This window comes from Podarcis bocagei, assembly GCF_964188305.1.
Source record: "Podarcis bocagei genome assembly, chromosome: 6".
Taxonomy (NCBI): domain Eukaryota; kingdom Metazoa; phylum Chordata; class Lepidosauria; order Squamata; family Lacertidae; genus Podarcis; species Podarcis bocagei.
Window position 1 is genome coordinate 52,549,539 of NC_138130.1, and position 19,142 is coordinate 52,568,680.

Below are 19,142 nucleotides of genomic sequence, written 5' to 3' on the forward strand. Positions count from 1 at the left end.
GGGAGGGGGGGGGGAAACAGAATTTTAATAACACTCATGACTTTTCGGTTTAATTAATACGTATTTTATCTAATATAAACTGGGAAATCGATGGAAGGGAACCTGAGTCCAACTTAGGAAAGAATCTAAATTTTCGATAAAAAATACTATATTAAGAAGGTGAAGAGGAGAAACAATAACTTGCTGACATAATTATGGAAATCGGGATGCTTGAAGGGGGGTGGGGGGAAGTCAAGGAACAAGGTTATGAAAGTAAGATTTTTGAAATTACGCATGTTTTTGTCTTTGTCTATTTGTGTGTGTTATGTCTTTATAAAATTTGGAAAATCAATAAAAAAATTTTATAAAAAAAAATATAAGTAAATAAACAAACAAACCATGTAATGTGCATTTATATACACACTTGCATGTTTAAATTCTGTGGGGTTTTTTTTTTTTGTTTCTTGAAAAGTCATATAAAAACAGACTAGGATGATTTCAATTCCATCAACACTGAAAAGCATCAAAGGTAGGCAGCAGTGGTTAAGAGCAAAGATCTATGCCTAAATTATTTTAATAAAGCATATTTATTGAGTAGATTGCTTTCACTAAAGTGAAATGATTGCTCATTTCTTTCAGTTCTTTCTTTCAGAAGAACAGAGTATGATCATTAACTGGCAAGGTACTCTGTTTTCTAATTCAATCAGTATAATCAAATCAAAGGGTTGTATCCAAAGCTAGTCATACCCAGAGTAGACTCAGTGAAATTAAGCAACATAACTAACTTAGCTACATTCATTTCATTGGGTTTACCCTGAGTAGAACTTGGTGTATGGATACAACCCAAAGCAAAGATTTCTGCATTGGCATGCAAGTATTTTTCAGTACTGTATCATTTTCTGAGCAGAAACGTAGAAGCAAACAAAACAAGTAAGTTGTTTGGGGGGGGGGGTTATTGTAGCCATGATCTTTAGGGTCCCCTCCCAGCCCATGATTTCATACCTCTCAAGTGGGATTCTGAAGAAAAAGCAGGCTTCTAAAGTGGTTCAATAATTTAATGACTTTGGCCAAGTCTGTTAACTATTGGTTGTAAACAAAGCCATTTATCACAAAGACACCACGAGCCTCTAGCAACAGCGGCACATGACAGGGAGCAACAACAGCACCATTGTGTCCACCAGCACGGGGGCAAGGCAAGAGGAGCTCTAGGTTGGTGGCTTCACACACCTGCAGGCGACAAGAAACCCCCCTGACCTCATCAGCACCTCACCATATCCCTGTCCTGGTAAGTGGCAGAGCCAGTCTGCTTCTCCCCTCAGGTACCCCTGCTGGCCTCTACTGCAGTGTTTCCCAACCACTGTTCCGCAGCACACTAGTGTGCCGCGAGATGTTGCCTGGTGTGCCGCGGGAAAAATGAAAAAATTCGAAAGATTTTTTATTTTTAAGTCAAATTTTCGATTGGGGCGCCGTCACTAGATGACCCCTGGGGTTCCCTCCCTCCCTCCCGCTCTGCGCCTCCCTCCTCCTCCTCCGGGGAGGCCCTTCCTGGCTCTCGGCCAAGGCTTGGCGGCTGCCACTCACTCACTCGCTCGCCCACCCATCCCTCCATCCCTGCACCCGGCCTCTCCCCCTCCGTCCCCAGCGCGGGGGCTGCCGGGATCCGTAGTCCCCTTGCCCTTGGGCTCCGCGCCCGCGCGGGGTGCGCAAACTACGTTTCCCAGCGTGGCCTGGCGGGCCGGGCGTTTTGTTTGAAGCGCTCTTCTCCCGGCCATGGAATGAGCGCAGCGGCGGCGGCCGGGCGGGCAGGGGCTCTTCCACGCAGACCCCGCGCAGCCTGCCTGCGCCCCCGCGGAGATCGGGCGGCAGGATGGAGCCCGGGGATCCCCACAGAGGCGGAGCGGCAGAGGCGGAGGCTGCCCCCCAGGTAGGGCTGCGTCGGGGGGTTTTTATTTTTGCAATGCTGCATCTGCGCCGGAGGGGACGCATCGGACCGCGGGGAGACCCCTTGGCGGGCGTGCAAGGCAATGCATGCGTGCAGGCGTTGCATGGAGTGCAGTGCAATGCAATGGCAACGCGGCGCCCTGCATGCATGCATGCAACTTCCACCGGCGCTCCGGACTTGGCAGGTGAGGGGGGTCCCCAGTGGGCAGCAGAGAGAGCCGGGAGGGCGAAGGGGAGCCGGGGGGGAGCAGCGCTGCTCCCCGAGCCGAGCCCGGGGGGAAACTTCGGCGTCGTTGCGCCGGGTGTTGGAAGAGGAGGCTGGCGGGGGCCCCTCACCTGCAAAACCTGGTCGCCTCTCATATATTTCGTGCATTGCATTCATCGCCCACTTTCTCCTCCAAGGAGCTCCCGTGGGCGCGCGTGGTTCTCCCCGTGTTATCCTCGCAACAACAGCCCTGCGAGGTGGGTCAGGCGAGTGGCCCAAGGGAGCACCCAGGGATTGTCCTGGCCAGGTGGGGTGATTTGAACCCTGCTCTCTGCCCGGTCTTCGTCCTCATTTAGCCCCCACATGTGCATGACTGTGCATGACTGAGGTTTTCCCCCCTCGTCTTGGCTATGGTGTGAGTCTGTCCTGTTAATTAATGGGGTTCTGCCTTCGGAGAAGATGAGCCAGCCCTCAAGGAGGTGATTATGTAATTTGCTAGCAATTCATGTCCCTCCCGGCGTGACGCTGCGCGCTGACGTCACGGGGCTGTAATGGTGGTGTGCCTCGAGATTTTTTTCATCAAACAAGTGTGCCTTTGCCCAAAAAAGGTTGGGAAACACTGCTCTACTGACCTTTGCTCCAAGGAAGTCATATGCAAAGTATACAATGAGATCTCTTGCTGCTTGGAGATTGGTGTGTGTGTGTAACAATATACAAAAATATGCTTCCATATGCTGTTATTTTCTACCATAATGAATGTATCTTTCTTAAAAATAATAATCATAAAGCTGATTATAAGCAAGTACAGTGGTACCTCGGGTTAAGTACTTAATTCGTTCCGGAGGTCCATTCTTAACCTGAAGCACCACTTTAGCTAATGGGGCCTCCTGCTGCCGCCACGCTGCCAGAGCACGATTTCTGTTCTCATCCTGAAGCAAAGTTCTTAACTGGAAGCACTATTTCTGGGTTAGCAGAGTCTGTAACCTGAAGCATATGTAACCTGAAGCTTATGTAACCCGAGGTACCACTGTAATAATATCAATCTGTAAGATACAGTGGTACCTTGGTTCTTGAACATAATCCATTCTGGGGGTTCATTCAACTTCCGAAATGTTTGAAAACCAAGGCGTGGCTTCCGATTGGCTGCAGGAGCTTCCTGCACTCAAGCGGAAGCTGCGTCAGACGTTCAGCTTCCAAAAAACGTTAGAAAACTGGAACACTTCTGGGTTTGTTGCATTCGGGAGCCAATTTGTTTGCCACCTAAGCTGTTTGAGAACCAAGCTTGCACTGTACTTTAATGTTATAGCATTCTGAGTGGCTGCCTCTTCTGTGGCTACTGCTCTTATCACTTTAAATAGGTCTCCAAAACTTTCGTATTTTTTTTTAACAACTTATCTCATTGTGTATTACGACGTGGACAAATTGAAGGTGCATTGCTGTGCATTAATAGACCAAAATCAAGAATCTTGACAACAGAGATGTCACTCCATCCTTTCAGCACAGCCAGTTGCCCCACAAGGCCACTCTAGTTTCAAATTACATATTTGTATTAAGGGGGGGGGGGGAATCTTCCTCTAACTTAGTACACCAGCTTGGTGACATGTCAGATTACTTCTCAGGCAGTCACCAGGAGCTCTTACAACTTCTTTTTCTAGTCTCCTTTCCCTCTGTACATCCTACAACATGTTTTGTCATTCTCCCTTTAAAGTATGCCATGCTTTAAGAAACTACGGGGAGTCACAGTTTGGCTTTGGAAAGATTTGATTACATAGTAATTTTTTCAAGGTCTTTGCTCCATTCATGCACATCATAATATAGCTTACATACAGGTTTCAATTCCACAAAGGGCATTGATCTGGAAAAAGATTTGGAGTACTTGCACATCTCCTTAAAACGTATAAGCATTTTTGTGGGAATATCTCCCAAATATACACATTTCTGTGCAGTTTTCAGTGTGATTTCCCCTAAAAAAGTGCATTTGTGTATGTTATCTGCTGCTTGCTTGTCCTATACATGGCTTGGCTTCTGCTTAAGCTGGAAGTAGCCCATGTGCTAGAGATCCTGAGATGCAAGTATTTTGTTGCTGTTGCTCAGTGACAGAGTTCATGCTTTGTATGCAGGTGGCCCTATGTTCAACACCCCACATATGCACACTGCACTAGGGAAAAGCTCCTGTCTGAAATCCTAGAGAGGCACTGCCAATCGGAATTAGCAGCAGTGTGTTCAGAAAAGCACTGGAGTTCCTCATGCAGAAGCAGTTTTAATGTTGACTAAGGTTGTAGAGTAATGCTGCCTTTGGGACAGAACAGATCACATGCCCAGTGCTGAGAGTCTAAGCAATGGAGAGTCATGGGCTGTGCATGCCTATGTGAACCAAGGATTTGGTTGTTTTGCACAATGAACTTTCTTTTGCAGAAAGATACAGGGGGCTCCACAGAACTTGCACCATGAACTATGATGATATGAAGAGCTGGTTAATCAAGTTTAAGTGACCAAGATCCTAACAATTTGGGTGATAATAGAAAATCATGCCACATGGAGACAACCTAGTAGTGAGAATCTCACTTAAAAGCAAAGTCAAGGATTAGATGGACCAGGTCATATAGCTTCTCTTAAATGGAAATTCCTGGTATTTCTGTATTATTGTTATGTGTGGAGTAAAAACCAGAGCCTCTAATGAAGTTTCCTATTAAAGCCATTATTGCTTTAAACTAGCAACATTTCAGAATCTTAATAAGTTCTAAGCACAGTTATTCAGAACCTGCTCTGCTAAAATGAAAGGGGCATTCATTCAACTATAATTGTTGGCTGCCATATTCAGTTGGGTGCAATCCATATCCCACTGAACGCAATGTTAAAAATCAGGATGTACTCATTATAAATTAGTGCAAATGGGTGGCTTTTGACAAATTAATAGCAAATTTTTATTGCAAGATCTGCATCAATTAGTCCTTAAAAGCTTTTTACTCTCGTGCAAAGACAATTTTTAAAAATTGCATAGCAATCTACATTGTTTTACATGCTGCATCAGTGTCTAATTCATCACTAAATTAAGATGAATAAGTCTTGGCAAAGGTTATAAACGTACCGATGAGCCTGGTGGAGGTGCAAGACCTAGGAATGAATAAATAATATTTTCTTCTTTTGCACAGAAAAATGAGTCAAAATCCTAAAAAGGGAATAGAAACACACAAACATAAAAAATTAATAAGAAACATAAGATTCTGCAAAACTATTTAAAACACTGAAAATAGGAAGCAAAATTAGTGTTATACATAAGGCCACAGTCCTTCTGTAAATGCTAAGTATTGCTGTTTTGAGTCAGCTAGGCATTAGAGAAAGATACTCTGCTAATGCTCAAAAAGGTTATTTCTATGACTGAGTTAAGGAATTCAAATCAGGCCACGGTTCAAATTAAACCATTTTGTTGGCATGGATAAAAACAATGAAAGCCACAATCTTTAACGACTGCTGTTTTTTCCCCTTCCAAAGTGTGATTATCCAAGCAGACTCCCCTGGCTGGAAGTGAACCTTTTTGAAATTAATGGGTATTAATTTTGAGCAGACATGCAAGCAATGTACATGCATGTATGAACCATGATAAAAATCTAGAACTGTTTGTCAAAATGAAATATCACAAACACCGCTCCACCCCTTTCCCTCTCCTCTAACACTTCTCTCCCCCCCTTAAGTCCTGGGTATTTCCCCAGGCAACTTGGTTACTTGGAAAGTTGGGTGCTCCCTGATCCGCTTCAACATGCCTTGTTAACAGCGTGATGCAACTCGGTAACGTGAAAGACTATCGCAAATCACCCTGATTTGCCTTGTTATTTGGGATATGCATAGAGGCAGTGTACACGCCTGTCGAATGCCACTTGCTGGGAAATGACGATGGAAAAGGGCTACTGTCCTCCTATGTGGCTTGGTGGCTTCAGAAGATGCATCAGGTTGGTCACTGTGGGAAATGCGATGCTGAACTAAAAAGGCTTTAGTCTGACTCAGCAAGGCTCTTCCTATGAGGAAAGGGATCTGTTTAATTCTAAAGCTCACATTGCACATTGTCAAAATAAAAAAATTCCTTCCAGTAGCACCTTAAAGACCAACTAAGTTACCGTATTTTTCGCCCTATAGGACGCACTGGCCCATAGGACGCACCTATTTTTTTGGGGGGGGAAATCAAAGGAAAAAATTTGATTTCCCCCCAGGTTTGCGCAGCCATCCCCAAGCTAGAAGAGGGAGACGGAGCACTTCGTCTCCCTCTTCTGCCTTCAGGGACAGCCTCCCAAGCCTCTGGGGGGCAGCGCAGTGCGTCCTATAGGGCGAAAAATACGGTAACTGCAGAGGCTTTGCGCAACCATCCCAAGCTAGAAGAGGGAGATGGAGTGCTCCGTCTCCCTCTTCTGCCTTCAGGGACAGCTTGGCCCGCTATCCCGCGAGCTTGTGGGGCTGGCGGGGGGGGGGAGCAGCAGGCTTGCTTCTCCCCCCCGCCAGCCTCCAGATCAGGTCAGGGAATAGGGGGATGGCGGAGCGCCTCCATCCCGCTATTCCCCGAGCTTGTGGGGCTGGCGGGAAGGAGAAGCAGGCTTGCTTCTCCCACCCCCAGCCTCCAGATCAGGTCGGGGAATAGCGGGATGGCGGCGCTTCGCCATCCCCCTATCCCCCGACTTGTGGGGCTGGCGGGGGGGGGGGGGAGAAGCAGGCTTGCTTCTCCCCCCGCCAGCCTCCAGATCAGGTCGGGGAATAGGGGGATGGCGGAGCGCCGCCATCCCGCTATTCCCCGACCTGATCTGGAGGTTGTGGGGCTGGCGGGGGGGAGAAGCAGGCTTGCTTCTCCCCCCGCCAGCCTCCCGATCAGGTCGGGGAATAGCGGGGTGGCGGCTCTGCGCCTCCCCGCTGTCCCCAGCTTTTGGGTGCAGGCTGCTGCCCGCAAGCCTTGCGAGCCCGTGGGACATCCCGCCGGGCTTGCAAGACTTGGGATAGCTTCCTGAAGCCTGGAGAGCGAGAGGGGTCGGTGCGCACGGACCCCTCTCGCTCTCCAGGCTTCAGCGAAAGCCTGCATTCGCCCCATAGGACGCACCCAGATTTCCCCTTCATTTTTGGAGGGGAAAAAGTGCGTCTTATAGGGCGAAAAATACGGTAGTTCTTGGTATGAGCTTTCGTGTGCATGCTACTGGAAGGAATTTTTTATTTTGACTAGGTGCTACTGGAAGGAATTTTTTTATTTTGACTATGGCAGACCAACACGGCTACCTATCTGCAACTAAGGTGCTACTGGAAGGAATTTTTTTATTTTGACTATGGCAGACCAACACGGCTACCTATCTGCAACTAAGGTGCTACTGGAAGGAATTTTTTTATTTTGACTATGGCAGACCAACACGGCTACCTATCTGCAACTGGAACCATGGAAGATTGCACATTGTGAACTTTTGCCCAGGAGAATGCTTTCATATTTTCCTAGCCATGTACTTAAAAGCAAAACAAAATTGTTCTTCAAACATCCTTACGTGTTCAGTTTTGGTATTAGCCAAGCAGCTGTAGTAGGAGAAGGACTGTGAGTAACATCATAGGAGAGATGTTTCCCGCTACCCCACCTCCTGCTTTTGGATGCCTTATAAGAAGCTGCTTCAGGAGAGAGACTGTGTGTAACGTTATGGGATAAGCTGCTGTCTGCATGATGATGGCATCGGGCAATGATTCTTTGAGGAAGCCAAGGTCCAGACATTTGAGCAGACTCGCTTGTTGTGGGCACAGCAGCAATGGTTAGAACATCTAGAACTAAGGTGAAATTTTCCCCATTCCTGGTTACATTTATGCATTCGTAATACTGATAGGTTGTTGTTTTTAACTTGCTGTGGCATTTGTTACATGTTGCTGCTTTACTGTTTATTACAAATTTATTCTTGCAGTTGTTGGTATTGTTTACATATTGTTGTTCCCGTTCTTGTAAGCTGCTTTGAGCGAAATTTCTGTTTGTTTTTGGAAAGGTGGCATGCAAATGAAGTGATTAAGATGACTTGCCATGTAACCACCTGTTTTAAGCTTAAAGATTAAGAAAGAAGAGGACCATTCTATTCATCCAGAGCAGCAGGACAGAGATACTGCTTGTCTTTAGGTAGGTAGGTAGATAGATACAGGCCATTTTATTTTTAATTTTAAAAAATTGTTTAGAGGCTGAGCCCTCCCTCTGCTGGACTCTTCAAGAATTGAAGCAATCGTTTAGCAATAGGGAACATGTGGCCCTCCAGATGTTGTTGGACTACATCTCTCATCAGCTCCAGCCAATAGTCAGAGACGATGGGAATTATAGTCCATCAACATACAGAGAGCTGCATTTTGCTCACCCTTATATTACTCTTTAAAAAAAGGGGGGGGGCTTATGTTGCAAATAGCAAAAAAGCTCCCCTTTCCACTCACAATAGTTCCTTGCTAGTTTGTAATCTGTTTTTGTCCATTTTGGCCCTCTTCTGTAGCACACATCTCCACCACTTCTTTTTAAGAGCAGCCAGCCTGAAAGAAGCCATTGCCCACCGTAAGGAGATCCTCTCTGTGCCTTTTGGCTACCCCATCGTAAGGGGACGGGGTGCTATTATGTTGGTGCTGCATTGGGGCTAGTGCAAATATTGTACTAAGAATATAAAGTGGTCTTTCTAATCATCTGGAAAGGCCCTTAGACGTGTACTTTGGTATGTCAACTGCTTGGTGCCTAAAATAGCCTTGTGCAGAGTCAGAGATATTGTATATTACTAATTTAGAGTCTATGCAGACGTTCGATAGCAGCTGCTCTGCGGCAACATATATTCTACTATGTAGTTCTCCATGGAACTCTAATTCCACAAGTGTGCGGAAAAGGGAATCTTTCAAAGTGGTTATTTTTTCATTGGCTCACATTAGTTTTTTTAATATGTTCATTCCTTGATGGTTGCTTTTTTTAAGGCTAAATTTCTGAGAAGATGCCTGTGTGGAAGCACCCTTAAGCAGGTGGCTAAACAACACATCTCGTGGAAGTGAATTCCATGAATTTTCTCCAGGGCAAGGCAGGGTGAGATGGCCATTACAGGTGGCCAATGCAGAGGGGTAGGGAGAGGTCAAAGATTTGAGAATCGCTCAGTTTGCCTTGCACCTCCTAACTGAGCCCGCTCACCTCAGAAGCAGTAGAGCAAAGGTGGGGAACCTTTGGCCCTCCAGATGTTGCTAAACTACAACTCCCATCAACCCCACTGAACATAGCCAATGGAGACACATGCTGTACATGTTGAAGTAGGATTGTGTGGTTGGTTTCTGTGCATGGAATAGGGACCATGTTTTATACGGATTTTTGCCTCGGGTTGAAAAATGTCTTTGGCCAGCTCTGATATCTTTATAGCTCTGTGTGTGAAAGAGCTAAACAGTAAAATTGTACTTTCAGATTCAGGACCTGGACTATTCCTGAAAGGATCAGTTGCACCCCACCCCCTTTGACATTTATCATAGCTCTGACCCTAATTCTAAGAACTCAATCATACATCAGAACATCTCTTCCATTTATGATTACATTTTTCGTACTTGGCTTCTAAATCAGCTGTTTGTATCCCATCCATTTGAATACTTGTTTTTGCTACAGGATGTGCATAAAGAAGAGGTTGGTTGAGAAAGCTGTTGCTGTTTTAAAATGTTCTCCTACCTAACATGAAGCTCCCTCAGGGGCAAGCCACACAAGCAGCTACTATGGAAGCAGCTTTAAACTGTCATTCCTGGTTGCTACAACCATGGTGCAATACATTTCTGAAGGAGTGGATGCATAAAATAATCAGATCCATGTGCTGAACTACTGCACATATTTATTTATTTCCACTGAAAGTTTGTGGGATACAAATTGGAGTAATGCAAGACAAGGGGGGGGGCATCAGCATTGTTTTTCCTATAGCCTGGAAGTATTTGATGGAAGGTAAAAATGCTTATGGAATCCACCAGCTGTACTGTCTTGGGATATGCTCTTATTTAAAAAATGAATTTATTTCTGGAAACTCTAAAATTTGGTTGGTATATTTTAGGCTGGAACACAGGTACTGCTTCCAAACCCTTATGCATGAATTTGCTATTGAGATCTGATGGCACATTCCCTACTGCAATCCATCCTACCTTCAGTATGAATTCATCCCTCTACTCCCCTGGAATTAGATGAAAAGGAGTGTGTTTAGCATATCAATGTCACCCTTCCTGACCCCCACAACAACCTATCCCAGCATAGGGATCATAATGATGGTAAAAGGACCGAGAACATTATGCGTGCTCCCATTCTGTGTGTGCATAGAAGGTTCATTCTCTTAGTGTTTAATAGCCAGAAAATGCACAAACCAGTTCTTTCCAGTGTTTCTCCCAGAACAGTTCCTTTGCACAGCAATCATAAGTGGGGTGAACGGCGGGGGTGAGGGAACAACTATTTTTAACACACACACCCTTTGGAAGCAATGTGGGGGCAGAGGAGATCTGCCCCTCTCAGGGGAATGGGACATCTTTGGATCCAATCCTTAACCAGCTCCAACCCAATCTGATCCCACCCTATTTCAGAATCCTAAGCTTACAGCCAGGGGTAGTTTTCTGTCCACCAAGCTCTTCCGGGACACAGCAAGGACCTCTATGATGCCTATGCTATAACTTAAACCCGAACCCAGAACCATCTTGTGCAAGCAGTTCACAAAAGCGGGCATAACATTAACGCAAAGAGAGGACCAAGAAAATGTTTTGCAAACTTCATGAAGCAAATCTGTACATTTTCTTAAAATGCCTAAACGTATTTTAACACCTTTACACTTCTTACCCCACAATACTGTTCCTCATTGAATATTTGTGGAGGGAGGGGGATTCCATTTTGTGGCTTCTTTTCACCCGGAACATTCTCTCTCATCCATTTCCGGTTGTCTTCATCACAGGCTATGTCCAATTCCTTAAAGTCAATCTTGTTGGCCTCTAAAAAGCCCACCACCTCTTGCTGTTTCTTCTTAATCTGGTTAGAAAAGAGAGAGAAAATTAATTTGATATTTCATAACTAAACTTAGTGGATATATCCAATATATTAACCCAATGCTTTTTTTCTTAAAAAAAATAAATGTTTAGGGGTACTTCCATTTTGACTCAAGAAAATCACTGGGAAAGGAAATGAAGCTGCCATTGAAGGTGGTAACAATGAAACTGACCAATCACCGTTCTAGATTCCAACTCCTACTTCACACACTGAGACTCAGGAAACACCATGAAAGGAAATGAGGCAGCCATCGGGGGTAGCAACAGAACTGACGATTCACTGTGCTAGAGAAGAAACTAATTTTTTTTTAAAAAAAATAGTTTCTTCTCCCATTAGATTCATAGAATGTTTAGAGGTATGCATACCCCTGCCTACCCCCAGAAAAAAGCACTGTATTAACCTGTATTACAGGGTCACCAACTTTGGATACCCAATGGGCACACTGGAAATTTTGAGGAAGTGCTGTGAAGGCAGTCACAAAATGGCTGGTGTTGGAGTGTAGAATTAACATAAAATGGCACCCACATATAAAAGACGAGAAAAAATAACTACAAAATGGTGCAGACATGACCTTGCATCAGTTCCCTGTCAATGCCAGGTGGAAAGGCACCCACACCAGCCACCACCATGCTCACTCACAGATAAGCTCTTTGTACCTCTCTGCTGTTCAGAATGGAAGTTACAATTTATCTCAGAATTTTTTTAATGAGCTAAGATTCACCAAACCTGTTATAAGCAATGCTAAAGTTATGTTTTGATTTTTACCCATTTATTGTCTCTGCAACTTTTTTTTTGTTTTGTTTTAGCTACTGTAAATACCAAATTTGCTTTCAAAAATCCCTATAGTTTAAGCGTGTTCACCTGAAGCGTGTTCCCACTCTTCTGCACTGTGGGCAGAATCCACCACCTTCCCAGTGCTAAAGGCCAAGCAAGATGCTCCCTGCGCATATTTCTTAGCATGTACTTGTGCTGTTGAGGTCCCATCAGGCATAAGGAAGAATCCTGTATAAATGTACTGTTAAAAAGCAGGTGCATCTGTGCAGCCAGTCTCCTAATTACAGCAATATGAACATGTCTTGAAAAGGGGTTGTAATGATGGCAGATTCCTCAGCCAAATTCAGGGCAGGCAGCCACTGCGCAAATTCTGCTAATAACCCTAGACGACAACTAAGTACATGCAATTTATTCTGAAACAGCACCTATCTCCTTGCCAACTTTATAGCAACTTAATTCCATGCTCAAATGTCATTTTGAATGAGGTCACAAAGATAATTTTTGCTTGTGTCTCCATCATGCAATTTAAAATCCAATCTCCCCTAAGCAACACGTGTGAATGACAAAACTGATGAGGTCATGTAAGTAGCGTAACAGATTACATGGCTGCATCCAAACATTTAACCCCCCTCCCCATCTTTCAGGGAATCTTGCCCATCACTACAAACCTCTGGTAAGCTTCAAAAAAGCCCCAGCATCCTTCAGAATACAGTTTGAAAGCCACTGTTCTTTCAGAAGGAATACCACCTCCCCCTCAAGAGCAGGGTCACCTAAATGTATGGAAGGTGGTCAGGATATGCAGCTGATCCTAAAGTTCCAGGTGAATGAGGAGCCATGAGGGGAGAAAAAAGACCATTGATACACACAGAGACCATTGGTACACTCACAAAAAGAGAACACAGATTTGCCTAAAATTTATGTATATATAAATGATAATTCAGAAATAATTACTAATCTAAATAGAAATACAATAAATGTCACCATAGCGGGCAAAGCTGTGACCAGGTAATTTGTGTATATGCCCCGTCTGCCTGGTCAGGTGCTAATTGTTAATCTGCAGAATCTCTGCTCTCCCTTCTTATGGTTCTTTATGTTTAAACTAGGTATGGACTGGACAGCCCTTCAAATGAGGACTCCTTACAATAGATAACTGTAAAGTAGGATTTACTGTAAAGTAGGACACACATCTACCCTAGGTGTCTGCGTTGCTATTCTTAAGGGAGGCAGGGCCATGGGGTCTTGGAACTGAGTTTTTTGCAGCAGCAGGGAGGGAATTTAACATTGGCCTACAAAGCTGGTGTGTTTCTTTGCTTTGGCACAGTGGAAAAAACCAATGTATGTTTGACTATGTGCTGACACAGAATTACCTGTGCTTACGGTTTCTGTTGTAGCTTTGCCCGGGTTAATTTATTGGTTTCCTTTTATTGAATTATGAGTTCAAACCTTAGAGACATGACCAAACTCATCGTTTTGTTTATCCCTTGGAAACCAGTGGTCTACTAAAATTAAAACAAAAACTCAGCACATTGCTATTTCATCAAACTCCTGCTGTATAATAAAGTCAGAGTTTCAGTACATTAGATTCTATAGAACCAGAGTTGTAAGGTAATCAAGACAATCCATTGTCATCTAGTTCAATCCTTTCCCAACCACATAGATCACAAGTTGCCAACATGGCACCCATAGACAAGTGTGCTTGCCAGTACCCTGTACTTTGGAGGGTATGGCCTCAAAAACCACAATGCACAGCAGATTGTTTGCTCTTCCTGCTCATTTCCTGTTTACACTGGATCAACCTCTCCATTGAATACGTCCCCCTAAACATGCCCATGTTTCACTGGATGCCAGAACAGGAAGTACATGACTGATATAGGTGCTTCTCCCCCCACTGATGAGGCAGCTGGTGAGGAGAGCATGCCCACACTATTCTGTGCTCCTATCTCCATTTCTTCTCTTTCATATGTGGCATCCATTATGCCATACAATGATGTCACAGCAGGCATTTTTTGTTACACGTCACCCAAACATTTTGTGTTATGTGCCACACCTATCACCACAGCCATTTCATGTTATGCAACAGCCCCCACAGCATACATCTTGTGAGTGGTGCCCACAGCACTTCCTCAAAATGTGCCCCCTGGTCCCGGAGGACTGGCAACCCCTGGCATAGATTAAACTACAGAAATCAAACCATATTGTGCTCCAAGGCAGAAAGGAGGTTCTTTGCAGAAAGATGCTTGCAGAGCACATGGTGTTTGTGCTCCCCTCTTAAGAGTTGTGAAACCACACCATTCTTTTTTTTTAAAAAAAATAAAGATTTATTATGTGCTGAGAGTGACAGTGTTTAGGGACATGATGGGGAGAGGATTTCTTTTGAAAGAATTTGGTGCTTCAAACCTTAAAATACTTTTAAAAGGTTATTTGTAGTTACTTGTTATTGTTTTATACTGTGCCATCAATTTGTATGGCAATTTCCAGAGTAACATAAAAACAAGCAGTTCCTGTGTCAAGTAGCTTACAGTCTGAGTTTCAAACAGTGGAGGATCACAAAGGAGGTGGAGAGAATGCAAGGAATGTTAACAGGCAACACAAAAAGAGGTAGATGTGACTGCAGATTTAGACTTCATTTTGATGGAGAGTGAGGGCTAAGGGTTACGCTAAACACTTTATCGAATCATAGAGCTGGAAGGAACCCAATGATTCTAGTCCAACCCCCTGCAATGTAGGAATGAAGTTATGGTGAAGTTGTGATTTTATTCGCCCCTTCATGTGCTCGATTGTTATTTTCCAGCATCTCAGGACATGACATTCTGTACGGCACAGCAACAGAAATTATGAAAAACTAACCAACTCTACTAACTTCATTCCTGGAGACACTCCAGTGTGATACTAATTATTCCCTTACAGCGGCAGAAGCAAATAAAAAGGGTCTTTTGTTATACTATCCATAAATTGGCATAAATCTTTGTGGCCGTTCTTTTCATGTTCCAGTGTATTTCTGAAAGTAAGGAAGTTCCATCATTCTCCTTGTGTTTTCAGCAGAAATTAGCCGGCAGGAATTTTATATCACAAACTTTCTCGTTCAAGGAAGTTCTGAATGGCTAGATTCTACTAGTCACTAGAATAATTTAAAAAGTCATTAAAATAGCTGCTTTCAAAAAGCTAAAAGGCAAACCTCAGTTCTGGTATCTGAAGAAGAAATTTGACTTGGAATAGAAGCAGGTGCTCTGCAAGAAATGCAGTCCATCCACACATGTATATTTTAACTCTATCCCTTCCTTGTTTAGACTTCTAACCATTTTCTTACATTCTAAGCCATTGTTTATAATTCTCAGTTTGTATTTTTAACTCGACATTGTGCCTCACAAAACAGGGGAACAGGGGTAGGAGGGTTTCATCCAAAGATTGAAACTTGAAGTTGCCTTTTATCACTGTAAAATATACTATTAGTAGGCTGACAAGCTTCTTTTTCAAGGGATTATAAAGTTGTATAAGAATGATTCTTAAGTGATCTTGCTGAGAAGTAAGGAACATTGAATTTATACTTCATCCTTGGCCCATAGGAAAATAAAAAGACACACACCCATTTCCTGAACAGTGAACTGCATGAAATCAAGATTGTCAACAACCGAATTCACCATCTATTTGAGTGGAAAGACTTGGATTTCTCAGTTCGCCCTTTAAGCACAAATAAATTGTCTTAAATCCCAAAAAGCTAACTATAAAGTGGACTCAAGTAAAATGAAGAAGAAGAAAAAGCCATATGGTGCTTCTATCACAACTCAGTATTCAATATCTAGAGTAACTCTCAGGTGACAGTTAAACTTTGGAGCAGAATGTTATGCACTGGTTATGCAAAACACCATAGATAACAAGGCAACTTGTGTATAGCAAGTGGGACAGAATGATCCTAGTCTGCCATACTTGCCATAGATGCACATAATCCATGTACATTAGTATAGTACTGGAACAAGATTTGGGAACAAGATTTACAGCTCCATGCAGTAAATAAAATATCCTCAACATACTTGTTTAAAAGTAAATCATACTGATTGCAATGGAACTTCCTATAAAGTAAATGTGCATACAACAGGGATGATGATTTCAATTTCACTGACCTTTTGTGGATTCTACTACAAATATATTAGATAGGTATACAAATTGTTGATGCAAAATGTTTGGGCTAGTAGTTGTTCAGTGCATAGTTAGCATTGCTTGCATGTATGTGTGTTTAAGCTGCTTTTGAGGTTGTGGTCATATTGTTTAAAATGTTATCTGTATTGTAAAAAAAACCAGAGAGATGTGAAATGCAGGTGGTAGTGGGAGTCACATGAATTTGTATAAAGTGAAGTACCTTTAAAATGCAAACCACTCTGAGCCTTTGGGGAAGTTATAGTATACATGAAGGGACGTGGGTGGCACTGTGGTTTAAACCACAGAGCCTAGGGCAGGGGTCAGCAAACTTTTTCAGCAGGGGGCCGGTCCACTGTCCCTTAGACCTTGTGGGGGGCCGGACTATATTTTGAAAAAAAGAAAAGAATGAATTCCTATGCCCCATAAATAACCCAGAGATGTATTTTAAATAAAAGCACACATTCTACTCATGTAAAAACATGCTGATTCCTGGACTGTCCACAGGCTGGATTCAGAAGGTGACTGGACTGGCCCCCAGGCTTTAGTTTGCTTTCCCATGGCCTAGGGCTTGCCAATTGGAAGGTCGGCAGTTTGAATCCTCACGACGGGGTGAGCTCCCGTTGTTCGGTCCCAGCTCCTGCCCACCTAGCAGGAGCACCTCAAGTGCAAGTAGATAAATAGGTACCGCTCCGGCGGGAAGGTAAACGGCGTTTCCGTGCGCTGCTCTGGTTCACCAGAAGCGGCTTAGTCATGCTGGCCACATGACCCAGAAGCTGTCTGCAGACATACGCCGGCTCCCTCAGCCTCTAGAGCGAGCAACCCCAGAGTCGTCCGTGACTGGACCTAACGATCAGGCGTACCTTTACCTATACTTTATAAAAAGGTAAAGGGACCCCTGACCATTAGGTCCAGTCGCGGACGACTCTGGGGTTGCAGTGCTCATCTCGCTGAAAATAATGGAAGGATGGTTTATAACAGGACCCAGATGCCTATGATAAATAAAAAGGAGTGTAACAGGAGGCATTTAGAGTGCAATCCTAACATCAGTTACCTGGCAGGAATCCCCACTGAAGTCAATACAACTTACCCCTGAGTAGGCATGGTTAGGATGGTGGTGTTAGAAGAATACCATTCCTATTTAAAACAAAAGTGCTAGGGAATCCAGTGAATTAAAAATGCCTTCTTTGACTCTTATACACACCCCAATTCACACTAGTAAGAATATGCTAAGCCAGTAAGAGGAGTCTGAGGTTCTTTGTCTCCATATCCAATCCTTTTCTGACTGTACTCATAACATGGATCATATATACTACCGGAGGTATTAAGTTCTGCCACATGACAACCCACTACAGTGGAACAACTAGGGTTGCAACCTGCTTAAAGAAATTTAATTGATGAATCCTATTTGTTTTAGTTGATCAATCTAGCAATTTGTTTTCAAAAAAAAAAAAGTACATTTCTAAACCAAGAAGCTTTACCCCCACAATCCTGTGCATATTCACTCTGAGGAAAGTCCCACTGAATTCAATGAGTCGTAGTAAATATAGGACTGCAGCCTCATGCTTGGGATTACACTATAAGCACTGCATCCTAATTACAGGTGTGGGACAATGTTATATTTGCAGGTGGTGAGCAAATGACATCATCCATTATACACAATCAAATGCAAATACAATTCTCTTTGAACTATATTGGGCCAAATGGAACCCAGGTGCTAAAGAGAGCAGCCTGCAGTTGCGGAGAAGACAAGCTTTTCCATTTAGTCCTTTTCAGTCCTTCTGCTCTGGAAACTTCTTGAGGTTGTGTTAGTGCAAGCCAGTTAGCAATGCAGCCTCAGAGCTATGTGCAAGCAGCAGTCAGTTTGTTTAGAAGTGTCACTGTGACTGATTGCTCAGCCAGGGCTGCAATTTGAGCTCATGTGGGAACTGGATATAAAAGGAAACAGTTCATGCCCAGGTCCTACCTTCCAAACTTCTCAGTGCATGCCGTTTGCTAGCTTCAGCCAGCAGAGCTGTTCTGATCACTTAACAGTAGGCATGCTCAAAACTCACGGTAAGAAAGATTTAAAATGTTAAGATGGCAATGCTAAGATAGCATGTGCTTAATTTTTGTGCACATGAGCACCCCCTTATGTAGCAATATTTCTCAAAAGAAAAAGTCTACACACCACAACCAAGCCTGATGATCATTATTGTTCCAATAGCAAAAACAGAATGCTTTAAAAAAGAAAAAAAGAAAAGAAAGATCTGCAAAATTTGCTAAAAGGAATATGTTGTGCAAAGGTTGTTTTTTTCACTGATGTGCAGGCATGCACAAAGATGTGGCATTATTCCACAGGACAATCCTACTCAGAAGAATGTCCCCGTAAGTTCAAGTAGGCTTACTCCTGAGGAAGTAGAGTATTTCAGCCTCCGTGTTTCTCTGCACCTTGAATCAGTCGGGAAGATTGCGGTGCGCCTCCGTTTAAATAATAACGGACACGTGTCGGTCAGTTTCGGTGGACTCAAACCCGCTTCCTGAGATGCATTAAGCTGTTAACTTTAACTGCAGCTGCAGACCAATCCCATGGCCCTCCTGGATTTGCAAAAAAACCAGAAGACACCCAAGACGGGCCATTCGGTACGTATGTGCACCACGCCCCTTTCCTCGTCAACAAAGTGCTTCCCAAAGCTTCTGGAAGCTCTTACCCGTGGAAACGTACATCGCCTGGCTATACCTACCATGGTAGACCCCGAGGACGTCGCTACGAACACTTTGATCACCATTCCGACGACACCCAGAGGGAACCCGCAGCAAGGGGAAACAGCAGCAGCAGCGCGCCTTCCGTGTCAGCTCAGGCGCGAGAAGTGCAGCGCGCGGCCCTCTTTGCCCGGAGCAGAGCGAGAATCCCCGAAGAATCCCCGCGACTCCTGGGCTCCGCTGGTTCCCTGCCGTTCCCACCCCACCCCGCATCAGCTCATTGGCTCCAAGGCATTTGGGGAGCAGACGGGCCAGGGCACGATTGGCTGGTAAAAGTATCCATTGCAGGAGGACTTGCACCTGCCCCCCGCGCTCGTCGCTTTAGATTGACCGGGGGACAGCCCTTAAAAGGCCAGGGACGGCGGT

The 19,142-nt window shown here is 44.1% G+C and overlaps 1 protein-coding gene across 3 annotated transcripts in view; it reads right to left on the reverse strand.

Annotated features, from left to right (window-relative positions):
• LOC308589600 (adapter SH3BGRL-like) overlaps nt 1-18,982 on the reverse strand; it is a 34,136-nt gene extending 15,154 nt beyond the window's left edge. The window contains exons 1-3 of one of the 3 annotated variants that reach the window (XM_081198827.1): nt 18,725-18,982; nt 10,926-11,111; nt 5,214-5,294 (exon numbers count right to left, since the gene is read on the reverse strand). In XM_081198827.1, coding sequence (XP_081054953.1) covers nt 5,214-5,294; nt 10,926-11,111; nt 18,725-18,802 — 345 coding nt within the window. In that variant the 5' untranslated portion in view covers nt 18,803-18,982. The remainder of the gene's footprint in view (nt 1-5,213; nt 5,295-10,925; nt 11,112-18,724) is intronic. The other 2 variants (XM_081198826.1, XM_081198828.1) reach the window with 2 other exon arrangements.
• Between the last annotated feature and the right edge of the window lie 160 nt (nt 18,983-19,142).